This window comes from Emydura macquarii, unplaced genomic scaffold, assembly GCF_026122565.2.
Source record: "Emydura macquarii macquarii isolate MOO-44397 ecotype Brisbane River unplaced genomic scaffold, CSIRO-AGI_Emac_v2 contig_3080, whole genome shotgun sequence".
In the NCBI taxonomy this organism is placed as follows: Eukaryota; Metazoa; Chordata; order Testudines; family Chelidae; genus Emydura; species Emydura macquarii.
In genome coordinates this window covers 3,535,003-3,557,460 of record NW_027133217.1, presented here as the reverse complement: position 1 = coordinate 3,557,460, position 22,458 = coordinate 3,535,003, and the positions used below count along the sequence as shown (strand labels likewise).

At 45.4% G+C, this 22,458-nt stretch overlaps 1 protein-coding gene across 19 annotated transcripts in view; it reads left to right on the top strand.

Annotated features, from left to right (window-relative positions):
- The window catches only part of OBSCN (obscurin, cytoskeletal calmodulin and titin-interacting RhoGEF), a 276,095-nt gene that overhangs the window by 41,674 nt on the left and 211,963 nt on the right, over positions 1-22,458 (top strand). For all 19 annotated transcript variants that reach the window (XM_067530494.1, XM_067530493.1, XM_067530487.1 and 16 more), the window contains exons 8-18: positions 1,901-2,173; positions 4,449-4,724; positions 6,262-6,537; positions 10,658-10,933; positions 11,660-11,935; positions 12,666-12,941; positions 13,699-13,974; positions 14,995-15,270; positions 17,343-17,618; positions 19,275-19,550; positions 21,536-21,811. In XM_067530494.1, coding sequence (XP_067386595.1) covers positions 1,901-2,173; positions 4,449-4,724; positions 6,262-6,537; positions 10,658-10,933; positions 11,660-11,935; positions 12,666-12,941; positions 13,699-13,974; positions 14,995-15,270; positions 17,343-17,618; positions 19,275-19,550; positions 21,536-21,811 — 3,033 coding nt within the window. The remainder of the gene's footprint in view (positions 1-1,900; positions 2,174-4,448; positions 4,725-6,261; positions 6,538-10,657; positions 10,934-11,659; positions 11,936-12,665; positions 12,942-13,698; positions 13,975-14,994; positions 15,271-17,342; positions 17,619-19,274; positions 19,551-21,535; positions 21,812-22,458) is intronic.

Genomic DNA, 22,458 nt, shown 5'->3' with positions numbered 1-22,458 from the left:
CCGGCAGATTTTCACAAATACTTTCACCTAAATGTAGCGTGGCTCTCAAACGAGAAATCTGTGGTAATGGTTTTGGTGATGTGTTGAGCGAGTTGCTCTTGAAACTCCTGCCGTGCTCATGCTTTTGGCTACAAATGTATTCTCTTTGGCATCTCTTAGGTTGCTGCTGCTGTTCTTCTTTTACCCAGAGCAATCTTTGCACCAGACACTAGTGACTGGATGAAGTCCTGTAAGAAAATCCAGAACAGTTAAAGCACCCCCACACCTGTTTGCCATTCTCCATTTGTCTGTTTAATCACCCGTTGTGTGTAGTCTAAATCCTAGTCTGTGAGAGCTTTGAGACAGGGACTCTCTTTGTGTTACTTGTGTGTGCAGTTCCTTAGTATGACTGGACCCTGATCCCTGGTGCAGTTCTTAAATGCGACGGCAGTAGAAATAGCCATGAATCAAATTTTCATCTTTGTTTAATCCAATTTTAAAAAAATGGTTCCTATCAGGAATCCCTCCTTACTACCGGGCTGCTCAGATCTGAAAGCATCAACTCTTCTCTTTGAGCTAAAGGAGACCTCCCATTAGTTGTCACTGACAGCAGCACTGATGTTGCCTTCCAAGCCTTCAGCCATCTGAGCCGAAATTGGAAGCTGAACTTTCAGCTGCTTGGCTTCCAGACTGTGACTGAAAGGGCCTGGAGCTATTTTCAGCAGAGATGGTTAGTAACCTGGATAGTAGGCACTGGGCTTCTGTCCAGTGGTGATGAAAGAAGTTCTGCACGCTCAGCTCTATTAGAAAGAGCAAAGATTAAAAAAAAAAAAAAAGTTTGGCAGTATCATAAAAAGAGGGTTGAATTTATTTACAGTGTATCGAGCACTTCACTGCCCAGCAATTTGATGTCAGTTTCCCTCACACAGTGACACAGCAGCTGTACAAAAATTGTTCAGATTTTTTTTTCTTTAAATTAGGGATGAAAACATCTGTATGTATACCTCTGTCACCGTAGCTTTGATCAATACAGGACCAACGAGCAGATTTAAATTAATTCTGCATTTTTTTAATGGCACTCCTGAATTTTAGGAAATTACTTCCGTTACTTGGAATAAATGGTATTCTGTCTTTAGGCACATAGCTGGAGTTGTTGTGTGTTTTGAATCTACACCCTGAGTAGGTTGAGGTTATATAGGCGAGTTGATTGCTCCACTACAGATTAGTATAACACTAAGAGTTATTTTCACTCTTTTGTGTTCCAGTTGCTTTCCTTTAAGGAATGTCTTTTCATTTTGAGAGTGTGTTGGTAATCCTGTAGATTTATAGTCCAGTACTATTCAAATTATCCAGATTACTTGTAAAGGACAATTATTGGTTATCTAGATAAATACAGAGTTTTCCCTCATGTTTGTTAATTCTCTCTCTCTCTCTCTTCCATTCTTTCATTCCTGCCTCATTAAGATTATTTTGCAAGTTAGCTTCTTGGATGATAACTGAAAATCACCCTGGTTAAACATGAAAATCTTATTCATAGACCAAATGCAGAGTACATTCTAAGGCAGCCTTTGCTCATATGAATTGTCATCATTCACCGGAGTAGTCCCATTCACTTTAGCGGAACTGCTTACAAATAAAGCATATGACAAAGTATGACATAGGCTTCCAGGATCAGGTCCTACAATAACAACAGCTTGAGGTAATTACCCCAACCAGGAATCCAGGAGCAACCTATTAGATCCTAATATGCTTCAGTGTATGTGTGGGGTATGACCAGGATGACTTCTCGAAGTTCCTTCCAGCCCTATTTTTCTATGATTCTGTGATTCCTAATTAAAGTATACAAAACTGGTTGTGTGGCTAGATGTACTGATAATACGTATACAATTCCTTACTAGTGCTGTTTGCCCTTTTGTTTCAGCACTCGTGCACTTTACAAACAAAGAGAAAGCAGGTGGTGTTATCACAGCCATATCTGGAAAACAGGTTGAATTTGTTTCTGAGACCTCTGAAGCCAATGTCATGGTGCAGTGGTACAAAGACAGCAAAGAAATCAGACACACGAAGAAATTCACCCTGGAGGATAATGGGAAGTTGCACAAACTCATCATCTCAACTGTAATGAAAGAAGATGGGGGAACATACATGTGCAAAATTGGAGAGGACACTATAGTTTTCAATTTAAAAGTCTCGGGTGAGTTCATGAGCCACGTGTGAGCAGGGCTTATGTTGGGTACTGAAGTCCTGGCTCCTCATACAGCAATATCATCACTTAGATTGTAAGCTCTTTGGGACAGAGGGAGCCCTCTTTATGTGCGTACAGCACCTAGCACAATGAGGCCCTGATCTCTAAGGACCACTGCAATACATGTGAATAACAATCATAGCAATATTCAGGTCACTAATGGAATGTCTAGAGAAGGGCCCAAGCCAAAACCACAGATCTAAACATCCCCAAAGTTTGGACAGGTTTGGATCTGTATCTGGGTTTGAATCCTGTAGCTCTGTCCCATCTATAGCATCTTGCCTCAACAATTAACAGTGCCTTTGATTCCTCTCCTGCAAGAGGGAGTTTGAGTGTCTTGGGCTATCTTCCGAGAAAGTCCTGTGCCCGGGTGAGCTTGAGGTTAACAGTTCTGTGCTTCCTGTGAAATGTTCGTGGTCTCGGAGTTCAAGTCATTTCCTCAGGTAGCTTGACCAATCCCAGAAGTAGAGCGCATGCCCTTCATGCCAAAGGAGCGGGAGAGTCCTAGAACTGATGTATTCCAGTCCAGAGCTAATGACATTGTGTAGGCCTGTGTAGAAGATATCATAAAAAATGTTCTGTGAAATCCAGTTGACTCAGCACAAGTGGGTTGGTGGGAACTTTTTTTTTCTGGATTTGGGTCACCAGATTTTGCTCTGAGCTTCATCTTCAAATGATTCCAGAATCTCAAAACTTGGAACTACCAAGTTTCCTTTGGTCATAGGTCAAAACTACTGAATTTCACATTGTTTCCATCAGAAGTCATTGCTTGGCTCAGGCAAACCGGACCCAGGTTTGCCAAAAGATTTGTGAACCTCAGTGAACTTTTCAGCAAAAGGGCTGAATTTCAGGCTGCTAACAAAACCCTGAACCAGACAGGTTTCACCTGGTTTAATGTTATATAATAAAAAGTGTCCAGCGTGATAATCAGAAGCATTGCTAGGCGAGGGGCCGGAACAAAAACTGGGAAATAAGCTACCTTTGTGGTAGTGAATGTTCCCCATAAACTTTTAATATCAGGACTCCAATGAAACTATTGTTCCATTGTCCAATAATTCTTGTACAAATAGATTGCTCCTAATGGTTGATAAGTTTTAACAGAAATGTTTGTTCCTTGATGCTGTAGAAATGGCTGGCCTGGCTGTATCATAGTACTTGTCCTTGGGATACTGGCAACCTAAACCAACAGGTGTTGCGGAATAAGACATAGTGCTAAGCTAAGATTGCTTGTTACTGACAGCCATCGACGTACTCTGCAGGAGGCTAGCTTGATTGAGTTCATGGTATCAAATTCATGTTACACTCACTGGTGCTCGTTAGCATGAGTGGTAGGATGTGTCATACATGCTTGTTCCCAGATTAATCTACAAGGTGCTTATCTCCACGCAGCTCAGTGCCACTTATGTCATCTTCACCTTAACTGTAACCTTTGCAAATGCATTCTGGGGAAAAAAAAAACCCCAAACGTACAGCACTCATTGTAGTAACCTGCAGCCTGGATCATTAGCAAGGTTTGAACCATAACCTTCAGTGCCAGTGCACAGGCCTCTACTGTTTGAGATGAACAAAAGCTCCATTAAATGCATGCAGTGGTGGGCTTTTATCTTCTGCACGGACCAGCTTCTTCTTTTCTCAAGATTAAATGTCCAATTTTTTAATCTCTCCTTATAGGTCAGGTTTTCTACACCTTTTATTATTTCTATTGCTCTTTTCTGGACTCTCTCCAGTTGGTCCACATCTTTCCTAAAGGGTGGTGCCCAGATATGGACGTAGTACTCCAGTTGAGGCCTCATCAGTGCCAAGTGGAAGGTCCCTTTCAATTACTTCCCACGTCTTACATCTGAGACTCCTATCAACTCCTGCCCTCAGCTACACTCACGCAACTCCCTTAGTGACAACCAGGTTGTCTTTACTCTCTGTAACCATACTCCTCCTTCCTGTGTTAGGCTGACATACATGGCGCCAGGCTCTGCACGTGGTTAGTGTATACATGGCTCTCATTGAAGCTGGGGGATCCATGGGTGGAGGGGCTCATCAGCAGGGTTTGGACTTGAATCTTTAGCACAAACAAGCTTGTTGCATCTGTACATTCTTCCATAGATGGAGCCACGGGGCTGGATGTCACTAATGCTGAAATACTGCCAGGTGTGACTGGACCATGCTTATGTTGCTCTGGGTGAACAATGGGGAGGGGGCATAAACTGCTTTTCCTTCTTTTTTTTAGATGAAGTTGTTAAATTTGTCAACAAGCCTAAGGCAATGCCAGAAATTTCAGTCAGTCCTTCTGAGAGTCTGGAGCTGGCGTGTGAGGTGTCGGCGGCGAGCGGAGCTGTTGTATGGAAGAAGGGCCAAGCAGAGGTTAAGCAGGACCGGAGAGTGACAATCACCTCTCAGGGAACAGACCGTAAGCTCATCATCAAGAATGTGACGCAGCACGACCAAGGGAGCTACTCCTGTGAATCAAAGGACGACCAAGTAACATTCCAAGTCAAAGTCAAAGGTGAGTGGATGCATGAAATCTCAAGGGCCATAAAATACTTAATCAATCTTGGGTAGCATCTTGCATCTAAGGCGTATACCTAAACCCTCTTCAGGGTGGGGTGACCAGATGTCCCGATTTTATAGGGACAGTCCCGAAATCTGAGGCTTTTTCTTATACAGGTGCCTATTTACACCCCCCTCAGCCCCATTCCTGATTTTTCACATTTGCTATCTGGTCACCCTACTTCAGGGGTAAATAACTCGTCCACAGGCCCTGACTTTTAGCTGAGCCTCAAACCAGCCTCTACTTTTGCATGAGCAATTGTGTGTCCACAATTAATTGCATGAGCAGCATGGTGTGTCTGCAGAGGGTAGCTCTTGGCTATCTAGTGAAGATATCTGGCTGCGCCATTGCACCTGTAAAATTAGAGGCCATTGCACCTGCAACATCAGGTCCACAGAATTAAAACACAAAACAATAGCGGAGAGAGGAGCGGGGGAGAGAGAGAAACCAAGAGATGTAGATAAAAGCAAGGAGGGATGTTTGCAGTAGAGCTCTAGAGGAAGATGGCAATCAATGAGTTGGAGTGACACGGGAGGCCTCTTCCAAATAGCAAGACGAGATGGTTTTTGCAGCATTGATGGTTGTGTGTAGTGACAAAGAGGAATTTGATGCTAGGCACGTAGCGGAAACCGCAAGTAGCAAAAAGAGAGAGAGAGTCTGTGCGGTGGGCTGCGTCTGGTTCATAGAGGGTTTATGGGGAGGAGTTTTGAACAGGATCTTGAAGCTGATGGGGCTTTGTCTGAGGTTGTGAGTGCTATGAAATACAGATGAAGCATCCCCTTTGTGTTTATTCTGGGCCCCCTCTCACTTTGCTGTCCTTTGAAATCCTCCATTGGGTCCACATAGTCTCTTGCTCGCTGCCTCTATTTTGACACACTGGGAGGTCGGAGGGCACCTTCTGCAGAGCTGTCCACCAGCGAATCGGGACTGAATCAGGTCAGTGCTTGGATGAGACGCCACCAAGGAGCATGTAGGTGTTTTGGAGGAAGTCAGGTGGAACGACACTAGATTTATACCGGGATAACTGACAGCGACGCCTGGCCCTTAACGTTTGTGAAACTCTGTGTGATCCTTAGACTGAAGTGCAGTAGGGTAACATCACTTGCTCTCTCTTTTCAAACATTTGGTGCACCAACCTATGGCAACTTTAGAAGTTACTGTTTTCCATTGGGAAGGAAGGATGGTCTTGCGGTTAAGGCATGGGGTTGGGAATTCAGGAGATCTAGGTTCAGTTCCTAGCTCTGCCGGAGACCTCTTATGTGACTTTGGGATATTCCTCTCTGTTCCCCATCTGTAAAATGGGAACAACGATACTCCCCTATCTCAGAGGACTCTTGTGATGGTACAGTCATGAACATTCCTGAGGCGCTAAGATTTATGAGGAGAGGCTGAGGGAACTGGGCTTGGGGAAGGTTATATAAGCCTTGTGATAGGAGACAGCAAAAGGACATTTTGTGACTATTACATATGTGACTGGATTTTCATCTTTCAGAGATAGAAGATGTGTTTGCAAACCAGGAGAAGACGCAGAAGGAGGTGAAGGCCGTTCTGACAGAGAGCGCCACCCTCAGTTGTGAAGTGGCCCAGGCCAAGACTGAAGTGAAGTGGTACAGGGATGGTAAACTGATCACCTCCAGCAAGAAATTCAAGGTGGAGTCTGAGGGCAAATCCCGGCTTCTGGTTGTTGAGCAGGTGGAGAAGAAAGATGCTGGAGAGTACACCTGTGAGGCTGCAGGCCAGAAACTGACCTTCAAAATTATCGTTAAAGGTAGGACAGACGCTCTGATTTATATTTTGTTGCCTTCTCTTTTGGGACTTTTCTCCTGTTCTCTGTTGAAATGATAGAAAAGATTATTTCATCTCCATCTGTTATTGCTCTGAGCTGTTCTGGGGAGGGCTGGACCAGACCTGGGGCTAGTATGGTAACACAAGGTCTCAGCAGGTCTCCTGAGGTTCTGATTTTGGGGCTGGAACATGTGTAAAATGTCACCAGGCAGAAGGACCTTCTTGCAGCTGGAGCACTTCCAATGCTTTCACATCTACCCTGTTCTCCCCATGGTTGCTCAGCCTGAAAATCATTAGCTCTCCCCTTTCATTTTCTCTACCTTCCACCTCATAATACTCTCGCTCTCAGATGTACACAGCTGGCATCTGCAGGTTGGCTCATACACACTCATTTGTGTGCAAAAGACCTTCGCCCCAAGTCATCACACGTGTGGCAAAGCGAAGAAAAATGGATACGTGTGTAGCTGGAATGAATAGTGAGTTGGATTTAACAAACATGTTGTGTGCTCATCTTTCATCCAGCTCTCCTCCCAACCATCCTTTCATCCAACGACCGTGGCATCAAGTGTGTTCTCTAAATGGATCTGTGACCCATGGGAATCTTAAGAAGGTGACTGTACAATGTCAGTTCTATTCCTGGAACAACAAGCAATGACTCAAGCAGATTTTTCTCTTTCAAACACCATTTGATTTTGAGCCTCAGGACATTTTAATAACTAGATTTCTCTGTCACTCTGACAGTGATGGGGTTTCTTTTGGTATCTTAATCGTTTTGCAAGAGGTTCAGATGTCCAGTAAATAGCAGCTCCGGCCTCAGACTGGCATTGACACGTCTGACGTATCCTGAGCCATTTCAAAATAAACTGAAAATAAGATTCCATTGGGCGGATGTGATGGGAACATCTGCCTCTTTGATCGAGCACCTGCCAAATATTCTTCAGCTTTTTGCTATTTCAGGAGCCTCCTGAATGAGAACAGGACACTGCACACAGCATACAATCTATTTCCCTGCCCACTAGGGGTCCGAGGCCAATACGGCGTGCTGCTCACATGTGGCTCCGGTATAAAGAGTAGGGTCTTTGCTGCGCCTTCAACGACCCGGGAGGCATTTTGCTTGACTAAGCAGAATGCTGTTGGGAGCTGCTGCCCCAGCATGGTGCATCTCTGCGGCCTGCTAAGCCTGCTGTGGCTTCAAGTGCACCGTGACCCCCTGGCTAGTGTGTGACATGTCCAGAGAATGTGAGTCTGTTACGGACTCAGCTAGGGAGCCTTGGCTTTGTACCTCAAGCTGCAGCAGCTTGGGCCTTCAGCTCAGGAGGTCCCCAGTGCCAACGAAGATGGCTGCTGTTGCACTTCAGTGGGGCTCAGACTAGGAAGGAAGCTTTCGGAGAGGAGAATGCAGAGCAAGAGTTGATTTAAAAAAAAAAAAAGTGTGGTGTGGACTCTGAACGAAAGCCCGATTGTCTGCAATGGCTGACACAAGGTCACAGAAAATTCCGAGATGTAGTCCGTGGACAAAATGGCTGCCCTGGTCAAGCTCCGTAATGACTGGGTGCTGTCTGCGAGAGGACTGGGTGACTGTCAGAGCTGCACATGATAATATGGCTTCTTCCCCCTCCACTGGTGTAACTGGAGAGCACTGTTCAGTTTCTATTGCTGTATTTTGCCTTTGTGTGACTGCAGCGTGACAGGCCGGTCCAGCAGCAGCTCATTGGAAAATGGATCCAGCCTTGAAAAGCAGGAGGGATTTATCAGTAGTTTTTCAGTGGCTGGTGCTTTCGCTGCAGAAATCTTTCTTTTACTGGACTCTCCAGAAGTGCAGTGGCTTTCTGGGTCTTAATTTATCCTGTAAGCTTTGCATTCATATAGGTTTTCACAGTTGTTATGTGCCATGCCTCCCCTGGTAGCACAAAACCTTTTGAAGGGGTAAATATTCAGTGTGGTGCATTGGGATAAACTCATAGACTTTAAGGCCAGAAGGGACCATCATGATCATCTAGTCTGACCTCCTGCGCATTGCAGACCACAGAGCCTCACCCACCCACTCCAGTAATAGACCCCGAACCTCTGGCTGGGTTACTGCAGTCTTCAAAACATGGTTTAAAGACTTCAAGTTAGAGAATCCACCTTTTATGTTCGTTTAAAACTCAAGTGACCCGTGCCCCATGCTGTAGGGGAAGGCAAACCCCTCCCCAGGGATTTAGCCACTCAGCCTTCTGTTAAGGAAAGAAGAAGTGAGAATCTAAAACCTTGTGTAATGGACCAAATATGGGCACTGAGGAGTTGGTTCTGTAATCTACGTGATTTTAAGGTTAATTGTACCAGTGAATGCCAATAAAATCCTAATATGGAGGGCCAGGTCCTCAGCTGGTGTAAATCATAATAAGCAACTTCAGTCAAACTATGCTGATTTGTGCCAGCCAAGGATCTGATCATATGTCTATTATACCAGCTAAATTTAATATCTTCCTTAACTTTAAAGTATTTCAGTCAATTTCTGAACTGTGGGGTCATATCCATTCCTAGTATAAATCTAGTGAAGTCAGTGGAGTTACCCTTGGGATAAATTTGACCCTAGAAGTAGCTAAATTATGTTGACTGTCAATTAGCAAATCAAATTATTTCCTTACAATAAACAACATGCCCAATATTAAAGGGGAAAAGTAAGACCAAGGAGGTAAAATGGTTAATCTCTGTATGGCCTGCTACTTGATCATTCATATACATGACATCCAGTTATGTGAGCTGTTTCGTGATTTAATGTATTAATATATGCATGTCTAGTCAGTCCATATATTCATAGTCTAACATTGACTGGTATTAACTGGGCCTCTTTTTTGCCCCTGGAAATTCTGAGTGCAAATAACTGCATCTATTTTAATACATTTAGATGTGGAAGCACTGACTGGGTCTGTAAATCAATTTAAATATATGAATCACTTACATTGCCCCAGCAGTTTTTTGTAGGCACAAATAGTGGATGAAAAAATGGAAGCCAGTGTTTAAAAATCTGTCCCTAAACATCCAGTGCCTGATTCTTCTCTCCCATACATCAACTCTACACTAGTGTAATCTTTAGACTTCAGTTCAATCAATTCCGGTTTACACTGATGGGAAAGGAGAATCATATCCCTAGTCATGTATGTGTTAATGCAGACCATAAATCAACACACAAATAAAAAGATATAACACAACTTTTAGTACAACATGCAGGAAGAAAGAAACTGTTCCATAAATCGACGCTTAGACACGCAATGCGAACAATGGCATAAATCGTGGGATTATCAAACAGTCACTTCCTGGTCATAGGTTAGCAAAATAGCTGACCTCATCCTTTAAATGGGTATATTGAGTTTATCATTCATTAGACGTGATAGCCTTTCAACGCCAGTTCATTTGCTGAGGTAGAATTACGAAGGTGCTACTTTGGAAGTAAGTGTGTTTAAATACTTTATGTGCTGCCAAATATATTAGGTACATTAAGGTAAAATTCCTCTCCTGCACTGCTGAATGTATCGCGTATGTCTCGACATTCATAGATTTTAAGGCCAAAAGAAACCGCTATTATTATCCAGTCTGACCTCCTGCATCACCCAGACCAATAATTTCACCCATTAATTCCTACATCAAGCCTATATTTTGTGGTCGAGTTAGAGCATATTTTATAGGAAAATACTCCTTCTTGATTTAAAGATTTTGAATGATGGAGAGTTGGTTTCAACTGCATATTAACAGACCACAGCACTACAAAGGTGATGGGGTCGGCGCAGCCCAGAGAATATGAACCAGTATCATTACTAGATCTTTGGAGTGGAAAAAACCAAACACCATGGTTTTTGGATGTTAATATTGAAAGCTGGAAAATATACAGGGCTGCCTACCTAAAAAGAGTATCAAGATACCAAGGATTTGGAGAAACGTAAGGAATGTGTGGTTCAAGGCACATTTATAACATGCTGTTAATGCAGTTTGGAACTCTAAAAACCATAATGTTTCATCAGAGGAATAACCATATTCTGCAAAAGCACTAAATACATGTAAAAGTCCACTGACTGTGATAGATTTATTCCTTGTGTGGTTCTTCTTTAATATCCCCATCTCAGAGCCAGAAGATGTGTTTGCAAACCAGGAGAAGGTGCAGAAGGAGGTGAAGGCCATCCTGACAGAGCGCGCCACCCTCAGCTGTGAGATGGCCCAGGCCACGACAGATGTGAAATGGTACAAGGATGGGAAACTGATCACCTCCAGCCAGAAATTCAAGGTGGAGTCCGAGGGCAAATCCCGGCATCTGGTTGTAGAGCAGGTGGAGAAAAAGGACGCTGGAATGTACACCTGTGAGGCTGCAGGCCAGAAACAGACCTTCAAGATTATCGTCACAGGTGAGAAAGTGTGTGTGCTTTCTACTCTTGGGCTGACTTTCTATGGCTGTTTGTTAAAGTGTCCTAGAGTAAGATGAAATTCCTACACTGCTGGCATCTCAGCTGGGAGTCCACAGGGCTTCTGGAGAGATTTGAGGTTTGCCACAATATAGGGAATACATTTCTAGAGGAAATGGGTAGAATGGGGAGGTACCAGAATCTTCTTAGTCAGCAAATGTTTTGCAGCTGCAGCATAACATTTTCCAAACGAGACTGGGATTCTGAACTTCTGCATGGCATTCATCCGTGCCACCCTGACTTTTCTGTATTGCATTCATTTACCTACCTCTCCCAGTGTTTTTCAAAGAGAAGAAATGTTGGTCCTTTCCTCCTTCTTTGACACCTGAAAGTTTCTCAATGATCAACTCAGTGAAATGAACTAAAGGGAGTCCTGAGATGATAACTTCACATTTGTATCTGTGATCAATCCAGCGGAATCCTGAGAGGTTGAATGTGGGGATTTGGGTTATTTGTTGATAGAGGATATGTGTTGGCAGGTCCATGGTTAGGGTTGCACATGGACTTGCATGGATATTGGGAAGGGGTCAGGCAGAAGTGGAAGACGTGTGATGAAAGATGCTTCCAGGATGGAGCTGTCAGCTGCTCCCTGCTTTCTCCTTCTGTGGTCTCTGGATGGTATTGCATCAGTAAGGCAGTTTAAGCCCTGTAATTCCTTTTCCCCGGCAGAGAGAGAAGATGTGTTTGCAAACCAGGAGAAGGTGCAGAAAGAGGTGAAGGCTGTCCTGACAGAGAGCACCACCCTCAGCTGTGAGATGGCTCAGGCCAAGACTGAAGTTAAATGGTACAAGGACGGCAAACTGATCACCTCCAGCAAGAAATTCAAGGTGGTGTCTGAGGGCAAATCCCGGCGTCTGGTCATGGAGCAGATGGAGAAGAAGGATGCTGGAGAGTACACCTGTGAGGCTTCGGGCCAGAAAGTGACCTTCAAAGTTATCGTGACAGGTGAGAGAGAGAGAGAGAGACTGTGTCCTTTCTACTCTTGGGCTGATTTGTTGCTGCTGTTGGTCAAAACATTCCAGAGTAAAATGAAATTCCTACATTGCTGGCATCGTGGCTGAGAGTCCAGAGGGCTTTTGGAGCGTTTTGGGGTTTGCCACAATATAGAGAATAAATTTACAGAGAAAGTGGGTAGAATGGGGAGGTGCCTGTATTATCTCAGTCAGCAGGTGTTTTGCAGTGGCAGCATAACGTTTTCCAAACGAGGTTGGAATTCTGAACTTCTGCACAGCATCCCTCTGAGCCACACTGACATTTCTGTATTGCATTCATTTATCTAAAAAACCCAGTGCTCTTCAAAGAGAAGACATGTTGGTCCTCTCAGGTGCCAAAGAAGGAAAGTTTCTTAGTGATCATCTCAGTGAAATGAATTAAAGGGAGGCTTGAGGAGATAAATTCACATTTGGATCGGAGATCACTCCAGAGGAATCATGAGACGTTGAATGTGGGGAATTGGGTTGTTTTATGATAGAGGAGATGTGTTAGCAGGTCCGTGGTTAAGGTTGCACATGGACTTGTACTGATGTTGGGAGGGTCAGGCAGAGCTGGGAGACGTACGGTGAAAGGTGCCTAAGGGGCAGAGCTGTCTGTTTCTCCCTGCCTGCTCCTTCTGTGGTCTCTGGTGGCATCACATCAGTGACAGAGTTAAAGCCCTGTAATTCCTTTTTCCCGGCAGAGAGAGAGGATGTGTTTGCAAACCAGGAGAAGGTTCAGAAGGAGGTCAAGGCCGTCCTGACAGAGCGCGCCACTCTCAGCTGTGAGGTGGCCCAGGCCAAGACTGAAGTGAAATGGTTCAAGGACGGGAAACTGATCACCCCCAGCCAGAAATTCAAGGTGGAGTCTGATGGCAAATCCCGGCATCTGGTTGTGGAGCAGGTGGAGAAGAAGGACTCTGGAGAGTACACCTGCGAGGCCGCGGGCCAGAAACTGACTTTCAAGCTTATTGTCACAGGTAAAAGAGACTATTTTCTTTCAGTCTAAGGGCTGATTTGTTGGTGCTGTTGGTTAAGGTATCCACAGTAAGATGCGTTTCTTACACAGCTGGCTTCTTGACTCTGAGACCAAAACATATTGTGTTTTGCTACAACCTTGAGAATAAATTTACTGAATAAGTGGGTAAAGTGAGGAGGCACCTGGGTATTTTCTAGCAGTAACATCATATTTTCCAAACAAGATTGGGATTCTGAACTTCCTCTTGGCATTTATCCAAGCCAGCCTGGCTTCTCCTGAATGCCCTTGCTGCACTCATCAGGGAATGTCAGGGTTAGACTGACCTGTGCTCTGTCTTTTTAAGGTTTGAAGTTCTGCTGAAGGGTTCAGAGAGGACAGGTGTGATTTGCAGCAGCAGAGCTTGGTGTGCTCTGAAAGGACTAAGTGGGAGCGAGGCTTATGCAAGCTGGGTTTGTTTGTCCTTGGCTTCTGTGTTTAACAGAACTCTGGACATTCTGTCCAGAGCAATCATGACAGTATAAATGTGGGGATTCAAGTTGATTTATTATGAAGGGGATGCCATACAGGATCCACGGCGAAGGTTGAAATTCTGCCTATAGTTATGCTGTTTGGGGTCAGGCAAAATGAGGGAGATATGCAGCTAATACTTTCTGAGGAAGCAAAACTGTCAGCGTCTCCCTGCCTTCTCCTTGTCTGTGCCCTGGATGACATCACATCAGTGACAGAGTTTAAACCCTGTAATTCCTTTTTCCCGGCAGAGAGAGAGGATGTGTTTGCAAACAAGGAGAAGGTGCAGAAGGAGGTGAAGGCCGTTCTGACAGAGAGCGCCACCCTGAACTGTGAGGTGGCCCAGGCCAAGACTGAAGTGAAATGGTACAAGGACGGAAATCTGATCACCTCCAGCAAAAAATTCAAAGTGGAGTCTGAGGGCAAATCTCGGCATCTGGTCGTGGAGCAGGTGGAGAAGAAGGATGCTGGAGAGTACACCTGCGAGGCCGCTGGCCAGAAACTGACCTTCAAGATTATCATCACAGGTGAGACAGACTGACTACTCTTGGGCTGATTTGTTGCTGCTGTTGGTTGAAGCGTTCTAGAGTAAGATGAAATTCCTACACTGCTGGCATCTCGGCTGGGAGGCCAAAAGGCTTTTGGAGAGATTTTGGGTTTTGCCACAATATTGAGAATAAATTTCGAGAGCAAGTGGGTAGAATGGGGAGGCGCCTGAATCTTCTCAGACTATGGCTACACTGACGGCAGCAAAGTCGCCACCTTCAGATCGATTTCTCTGGATTGACTGAGCGGTCAGCGAAGACCCGCTCAGGCGATCCAGAAATCGACGTACTAAGACCACCTTCCCAAGTGGCGTAGCGCTGCATGGACGGGAACGCGGTTCCCAACGGCGCAGTGCAATGAAGATGGTGTGCAGAAGAGGAGTAGAGAAGTCAACGGGAGTTACGCAAGTTTTTTTGCGTAGCTTGCGTAACTCCCGTCGACTGCCGCCGAATCCTGGAGGTAAGAGTAGAGAGGGTCCCAGTCAGTGGGTGTTTTGCAGCTGCAGCATAACATTTTCCAAATGAGGTTGGATTCTCAACTTCTGCACAGCATCCATCTGAGCCACTCTGACTGTTCTGTATTGCATTCATTTATCTAAAAAAAAGCCCAGCGCTTTTCAAAGAGAAGAAATGTTGGTCCTCTCAGGTGTCAAAGGGGAACAGACGTTTCTCAGTGATCATCTCAGTGAAATGAACTAAAGGGAGACTTGAGGTGATAAATTCACATTTGGATCGGAGATCACTCCAGAGGAATCATGAGAGGTTGAATGTGGGGAATTGGGTTGTTTTATGATAGAGGAGATGTGTTAGCAGGTTCATGGTTAAGGTCGTACGTGGACTTGTACTGATGTTGGGAGGGGTCAGGCAGAGGTGGAAAACGTGTGGTGAAAGGTACCTCTGGGATGGAGCTGTCAGCTACTCCCTGCCTTCTCCTTCTGTGGTCTCTGGATGGTATTGCATCAGTAAGGCAGTTTAAGCCCTGTAATTCCTTTTCCCCGGCAGAGAGAGAAGATGTGTTTGAAAACCAGGAGAAACTGCAGAAGGAGGTGAAGGCCGTCCTGACAGAGAGCACCACCCTCAGCTGTGAGATGGCTCAGGCCACGACTGAAGTGAAATGGTTCAAGGATGGGAAACTGATCACCTCCAGCAAGAAATTCAAAGTGGAATCTGAGGGTAAATCCCGGCGTCTGGTCTTGGAGCAGGTGGAGAAGAAGGACGCTGGAGAGTACACCTGTGAGGCCGCGGGCCAGAAACTGACCTTCAAAGTTATCGTCACAGGTGAGCGAGACAGACTGTGTTCTTCCTACTCTTGGGCTGATTTGCTGCTGTTGTTGGTTAAAGTGTTCTAGATTACGGTGAAATTCCCACACTGCTGGCATCTCGGCTGGGAGTCCAGAGTCCTTTGGAGAGTTTTTGGGTATTGCCACAATATTGAGAATACATTTACAGAGCAAGTGGGTAGACTGGGGAGGCGCCTGAATCTTCATAGTTGGTGGATGTTTTACAGCAGTAGCATAGCATTTTCCAGGCAAGGTTGGAGTTCAGAATTTCTGCTTGTCATCTATCCGAGCCACTCTGGCTTCTCCTTAATGCCATTGTTGTGCTCATAAGGGAATGTCAGAGTTTGATTTACCTGTGTCCTGTCCCTTTAAGAACTGAAGATGTGCCAAGGAGTTCAAAGAGGACAGCTCTGACTGTCGCAGTCAGTGGGCCTTGTGCTAGCTGGGTTTGTCTGTATTTGGATTCTGTGTTTAACGAAACTCCCGATATGAAGCTCTGCCTGGTAGGAGAGTGGACGGTTTTGTGGGCCAGGCTGAGGGACAGTTTTAAAACTGGAGTTGCATTAAACTTGGTGTCCAAAACCAAACCCCGCTTGCACACGTCCCATTGCTGCTGAGACCTGTCAGAGCGCACACAGCTCTGCTGCTACAACCAGAGCCATCTTCACCTTCGAATCCATCAGCAGACCTTCCATTCTTAAAGGGATGGCACAGGTAAATCAACCCAATATTCCCTTATGAGTGACACACAGTCATTTACTTGTGAGAATTAACAGTACACCTTAAAGCAGGGTGTCAAACTCATTTGCTCTGGCGAGCCAGATTTGAATTAAATGTACTTCAAGTGGGCCATACAGACCATAAATCGAAATACTAGGCATATTTTATTTACATTTTATGTAGTATTCTAGTTTATTTGCTAGATATCCGCGATACAAACACTGCAGTAAATTCACTTCTACAACTACAACTATTTTACGATTAAAAGAATCGATCAATGATTAAGAATTCTAGTACTGCGTGATGCCCCAAGACCACACTGTCCCTCTCCTGCAGTGCTGTGTCTCGTGCACGCAGCGCTCCACACGCTGCTGCTAGACTACACAGATCTCGTGGCGGTGTGCGCTGCCGCGAGATCTCACGGTGTCACGCGCTGCTGCCAGAGAGTACAACGCCGCGAGATGTCATGGCAGCACACTCTGCTGCCAGGGGCCAGACCAAAAAGGTTGGTGGGCCATAACCATCCCGTGGGCTGGATGTTTGCCATCCCTGCCTTAAAGGGAAAGATGATAACTGTCCATTCAGATTTCAAAGGGGAAGGAAACTTTTGTATGGAAGATGTTGGTGAAATAAACTAAAGGTTGTTCTGCACCAATAAATTCAGATCTGGACCATAGAATCATAGAAGATGAGGGTTGGAAGGGACCTCAGGAGGTATCTAGTCCAACCCCCTGCTCAAAGCAGGACCAACTCCAACTAAATCATCCCAGCCAGGGCTTTGTCAAGTCGGGCCTTAAAAACCTCTAAGGATGGAGATTCCACCACCTCCCTAGATAACCCATTCCAGTGCTTCACCACCCTCCTAGTGAAATTTTTTTTCCTAATATGCAACCTAGACCTCCCCCACTGCAACTTGAGACCGTTGCTCCGTGTTCTGTCATCTGCCACCACTGAGAACAGCCTAGCTCCATCCTCCCTGGAACCCCCTTTCAGGTAGTTGAAGGCTGCTATCAAATCCCCTCTCTTCTCTTCTGCAGACTAAACAAGCCCAGTTTCCTCAGCTTCTCCTCATAAGTCATGTGCTCCAGCCCCCAATCATTTTCGTTACCCTCCGCTGGACTCTCTCCAATTTGTCCACATTCTTTCTGTAGTGGGGGGGCTGATAACTGGACACAGTGTTCCAAATGAGGCCTCACCAGTGCCGAATAGAGGGGTTAAGTGGCAGAGACATGCAGGAAGCAGCCTCAGGGGCAGAGCTGTCAGCTTCTCCCTGCCTTCTCCTTCTGTGGTCTCTGGATGGCGTCACATCAGTGACAGAGTTTAAGCCCTGTAATTCCTTTTCCTTGGCAGAGAGAGAGGATGTGTTTGCAAACAAGGAGAAGGTGCAGAAGGAGGTGAAGGCCGTCCTGACAGAGCGCGCCACCCTGAACTGTGAGATGGCCCAGGCCAAGACTGAAGTGAAATGGTACAAGGACGGGAAACCGATCACCTCCAGCCAGAAATTCAAGGTGGAGTCCAAGGGTAAATCCCGGTGTCTGGTTGTGGAGCAGGTGGAGAAAAAGGACGCTGGAGAGTACACCTGTGAGGCCGCCGGCCAGAAACTGACCTTCAAGGTTATCGTCACAGGTGAGAGAGAGAGAGAGAGAGAGAGAGAGTGTGTTTTCTACTCTTGGGCTGACTTTCTGCTGAGTCCTGGGTGTGTCATGACACCCAGCAGTGCCCAGCTCTGGGTGGCGGCCCTGGAATGGGGAGAGGCACTGCTGGGGGCTGGGGCTGGTGGGCGGCACTGTGGGGGGGGGGGGAGGGCAGGAGAGATGGGGGTGTCACAGTGCTTGGTGTGGGGCTGTCTGGGGCAGGAGAGCGGGGACAAGGTGTGGTCACAATGTTGTGGATGGGGCCTAAGAGAGATGAATGAGGACAGTTACTGCAATGCACTAAAGAGGTGCAGCCCAACAAAACTTGCAGCCCAGGGGAAAAGAGAGAAGGCGGCTTTAAGTCATTTTGTATCCTCCGGTGTCTGGGCTAATCTGGGAGCCAGAGCCACCCATGGCAAAACTGAGACAGCACCGGGGAAGAGCCTACATTAAAGCAGTCAGTTGCTAGATACCTATATATAGCACCAGTGCCCAGAATCTCTGCAGTGTGCTCCCTTCCCACGTTTTTAAGTCTGAATTTAGCAACCGTGAAATCTAGGGTTGTTTAACGGTGTGACTGCACCGTAAATATAATCTAGGGTTGTTTAACGGTGTGACTGCACAGTAAATATAATCCACAGTTAAAGCAAAAGTAATAAATGTCAGATAAATGGATTTAATAGCTATTTTAGGCTTTGTATTCAGTGATGTATTTTTTATTTAAAAACATTAAAATGATTTTAAATGAAAAATATAAAGATCACAAGCATGGCAATGCCCTGATTTGTCTGCTGGGGCCGCCAAAATTTTTCAGTGTTTAAACGGGGAACCCCTGATCTGTGCCATTCTGGCTTCTCTTAAATGCCCTGGCTGCTCGCGTAAAGGAATGCCTGGGTTTGATTTACCTGTGTTCTGTCCCTTAAAGTTTGAAGGTCTCCCGAAGGGTTCAGAGGGGGCAGCCGTCACTGCAGCACTGGAATTTGGTGTTCTGAAAGGACTGAGTGGCAGTCGATCTTGTGCAAGTGGGGTTTATTTGTCTTCGGATTCTGTGTTTAATAAAACCCCAGATATGAAGCTGTCCATGGTATGGGAGGGGAACATTTTGTGAGCCAGGTGCAAGGACAATTTTAAAACCGGAGTTTCATTAAACTGCTGCAACCAGAGCCTTAGAATCCATCAGCAGACTTTCCATTCTTAAAGGGACGGGGCACAGCTAAATCAAACCCTCATATTCCCTTATGAGTGCTACACAGTCATTGACATTTTAAAACTAACAGCACTCCTTAAAGGAGAAGAAAATAGTCATCCTTTCTGGTTTCAAAGGGGAAGGAAAGATTTGCAAGGAAGGTGCTGGTGAAATAAACTGAAGGGAGTCGTGCACCGATAAATTGAGATCTGGATCTGAGATTGCTCTGGAGAGTGATCATGAGAGTTTGAATGTGCGGGTTCAGGTTGGTTTATTTATGAAGGAGACGTTGCACAAGATAGTTAAGGTGGAAATTTCAGGCAAAGTGGGGGGGAGATATGCAGCTAGTCCTGCCTCCGGAAGCAGAGCTGTTAGCTTCTCCCTGCCTTCTCCTTGTCTGTTCTTTGGATGGCATCACATCAGTGAGGGAGTTCAAGCCCTGTAATTCCTTTTCCCCGGCAGAGAGAGAAGAGGTGTTTGCAAACAAGGAGAAGGTGCAGAAAGAGGTCAAGGCCATCCTGACAGGGAATGCCACCCTCAGCTGTGAGGTGGCCCAGTCTGACACTGAAGTGAAATGGTACAAGGATGGGAAACCAATCACCTCCAGCAAGAAACTCAGAGTGGAGTCCGAGGGTAAATCCCGGCGTCTGGTCATGGAGCAGGTGGAGAAGAAGGACGCAGGAGAGTACACCTGTGAGGCTGCCAGCCAGAAACTGGCCTTTAAAATGATCATCACAGGTGAGAGAGAGGGGGGTGTGTGTTTTCATTGGTGTGCTCTCTTGTGACCTGCCATGTTGATTTTCTCCATCAAATATTTTGAGTTAATTTGAACCATATAGTTTTATTTGCGGTTTTATTCCGAAGAGTTGAACTGAAGACATGGGGTGACATCTCTACCCAGTGTAAATCACCCTAGCAGTGTTCTCTTGACCTCAGTGTAGCAATGCTGATTTACACCAGCTGATGATCTGGCCCAGTGGGAGGAATTTAATTGAGTTTGGCGTTGACAAATCCCTTTGGTGACCAGGACAGAAACAAGCACTGCATTTGGAAGGGAGGCTTGAGAATTTACCATGGGGTGTGAATCTGCTTTCATTTATACTGAGTTTACACCATGGTAACTCCACTGATTTCAGAGGAGTTACTCCTGATGAGCAGATGTCCACGAGAGAGAAATCGGACTCTCGTTTGACGGAAACATAAAATTTCACGTTCTTGGATTTTCAGATCATACAACAATACAGCCCTTGTCTGATCTGGAAGGTATCACTGCATGGCTAAGTGCAGTTACCACAGTGGTGGGTGAGGGCTGAGTCTAACTGATTAAAGGCGTCCCGAAATGCCGGCTCTGTGAGCAATAGCACCAACTGTGTTCTCAAATTAGATGCGCATTTGTTCAAGCAAATTGTATATTCGTACCGCCGACCACGTCGTTTGTCGTCATCGCGGAGCAAACCTGTGCTCTCTTAAGCTAAATGAACGAGTCTCTGCTGACACATCCCTCTTAGCTGTTGCAGTAGCAGACTCATTAATCTCTAATGGGCATAGCTACCACTAGAGGGGAACAGGGTACCACTCCGAGCAGGTAGGGGTTACATATACAAAGCCCTGTATTTATTCTGGCAAGTGGAGCCTTTCATTTCTTCTGGATGATGGAGCATCAGGAGCACCTGATTGGTGGAAGGAGAAGTGTTGCATCTGGGGCTTGAATTTAACAAAATAGGGCCTGTTTCAAAACAACAATGAAATGCGAAACAGCTCCGCTACTGATCTTTACATTGTGTTGGGAATACTTTGTGCAGCTTCTAACTGTGCATTCAGTTTTTAAATTGCTTTCCCACCCCTTGCAGAGCCTGAAGATGTGTTTGCAAACATCACAGAGATTTGTGCAAATATTTCTCATGGTTTCAGTCTGGATGGGTCTGCCTCACCCCTTCTCCAGCTGTGTCTTGCCTTCAGCTTTGGGTTTCGAGGAACTCTATATCTAAAAGTGCAGCTTGCTTCATCCCACTGGCTTTCACTTCATTTCCCACTGAAAACATAAAACAATGTACATTTCGATGCACAGCTATAAAGCAGCCCAGGCTTGTCCAAAGCTGTATCCAGCTTGGCTGAAAAGTTTTGTAAATCTTTGCAAACCTTTGGATGAATCTGGGCTGAATTTCAAGGTTATCACAACCTGCAACTAGAGTTCTGCTCCAAGGCCCACTGAAGTTAATGGAAAGAATCTGATTCACTTCAGTGAACTTTGGATCAGGTTCAGGGTAAATGGCATGTGGTTTGAGGTTTCCTTGTGATCCTTTTACACAGCTATGATAGCAGATCTATAGCAATTGCCAGACTGGTTCAGATGTCCTGGTTCAGACCTACTGTTCTGTCGATTATTGCTCTCCTTGCTCCGTGGCAGAGTTTCACTCCTAACGGAGAGATCTGAGCTAGGATTGATATGTTTATATTTTGACAGAATGGATAGGTCTCCGCCAGTCAGTTCTGGCTAAGGGCATTTCAAGATCCAAGGCCAGAGTTCTGTCCAGCTTTTCTATTAAATAAGCCATTAGAAGTTAGTCCAACAAAAGATATTACTTCTCCTACCCTGTCTCTAACATTAAAATTGTCAGACTTGTATTTCTTTTCAGACAGTCTCAGACGTTAATGGGGAATCTGAAAGCCCCTGCCTCAAAAGGAAGGTTATTTCTTGACTGTCCCCTCTTCACTATTTGCAGAGGCAGAAGATGTGTTTGCAAACAAGGAGAAGGTGCAGAAGGAAGTGAAGGCTGTCCTGACAGAGAGCACCACCCTGACCTGTGAGGTGGCGCAGGCCAAGACTGAAGTGAAATGGTACAAGGACGGGAAACTGATCACCTCCAGCAAGAAATTCAAGGTGAAGTCTGAGGGCAAATCCCGGCATCTGGTTGTTGAGCAGGTGGAGAAAAAAGATGCTGGAGAGTACACCTGTGAGGCTGCAGGCCAGAAACTGGCTTTTAAGATTATTGTCACAGGTGAGAGAGAGACTTATTTTTGTTTATTATTTTATTATCCACACTTACGGGAGCATTTCTTTGTGAGTGATGGGATGTTAAATAAGCAATATATAGTCCACCAACACTCCTTTCCTGGAGTGTGCAAGTTGGCCTTTTGGGTGTGCGTCACTTAAAGCTCATCTGTAGTCCCAGTGCCTTCAGGATGATTGTTCCTCTGCTTTGCTGAATGGGGGTCTTGGTGAAACACAAATTCCATGAGGTTTGAAGTTTGGGTTCAGATGAACATGCGGGTAGCTCAGAAGCTTCCCTGAACGTAACAGGATTTATCTGAGTCTTTTTTCACTATTTATTCATGTTAAAATCTCACACAAAAAGGGGTATCTTCTACCATTTCTGGTGCTTCCTGCTTTTGGCCAGGTGAAGAGTACAGTGGGAATAGACAATCTCATTGTGTTCTGGTAATTTTTGATCTGTTTGCTGTCTGAACCAGAATGTGATGAGATTCGTGTAATTAAAAAAAAAAAAAGTGGGCAGGAAAGTTTGGTGTTTGGGGCAAAGTTTCTGCTCCTTTCTTCTTTATCTGAACTGGTTTACCAAGTACTAGATTTCGCCACCATAGCTCTCAAATTTGCCAAGCATTTTGTGTGCATTGTAGAGGCTTATTT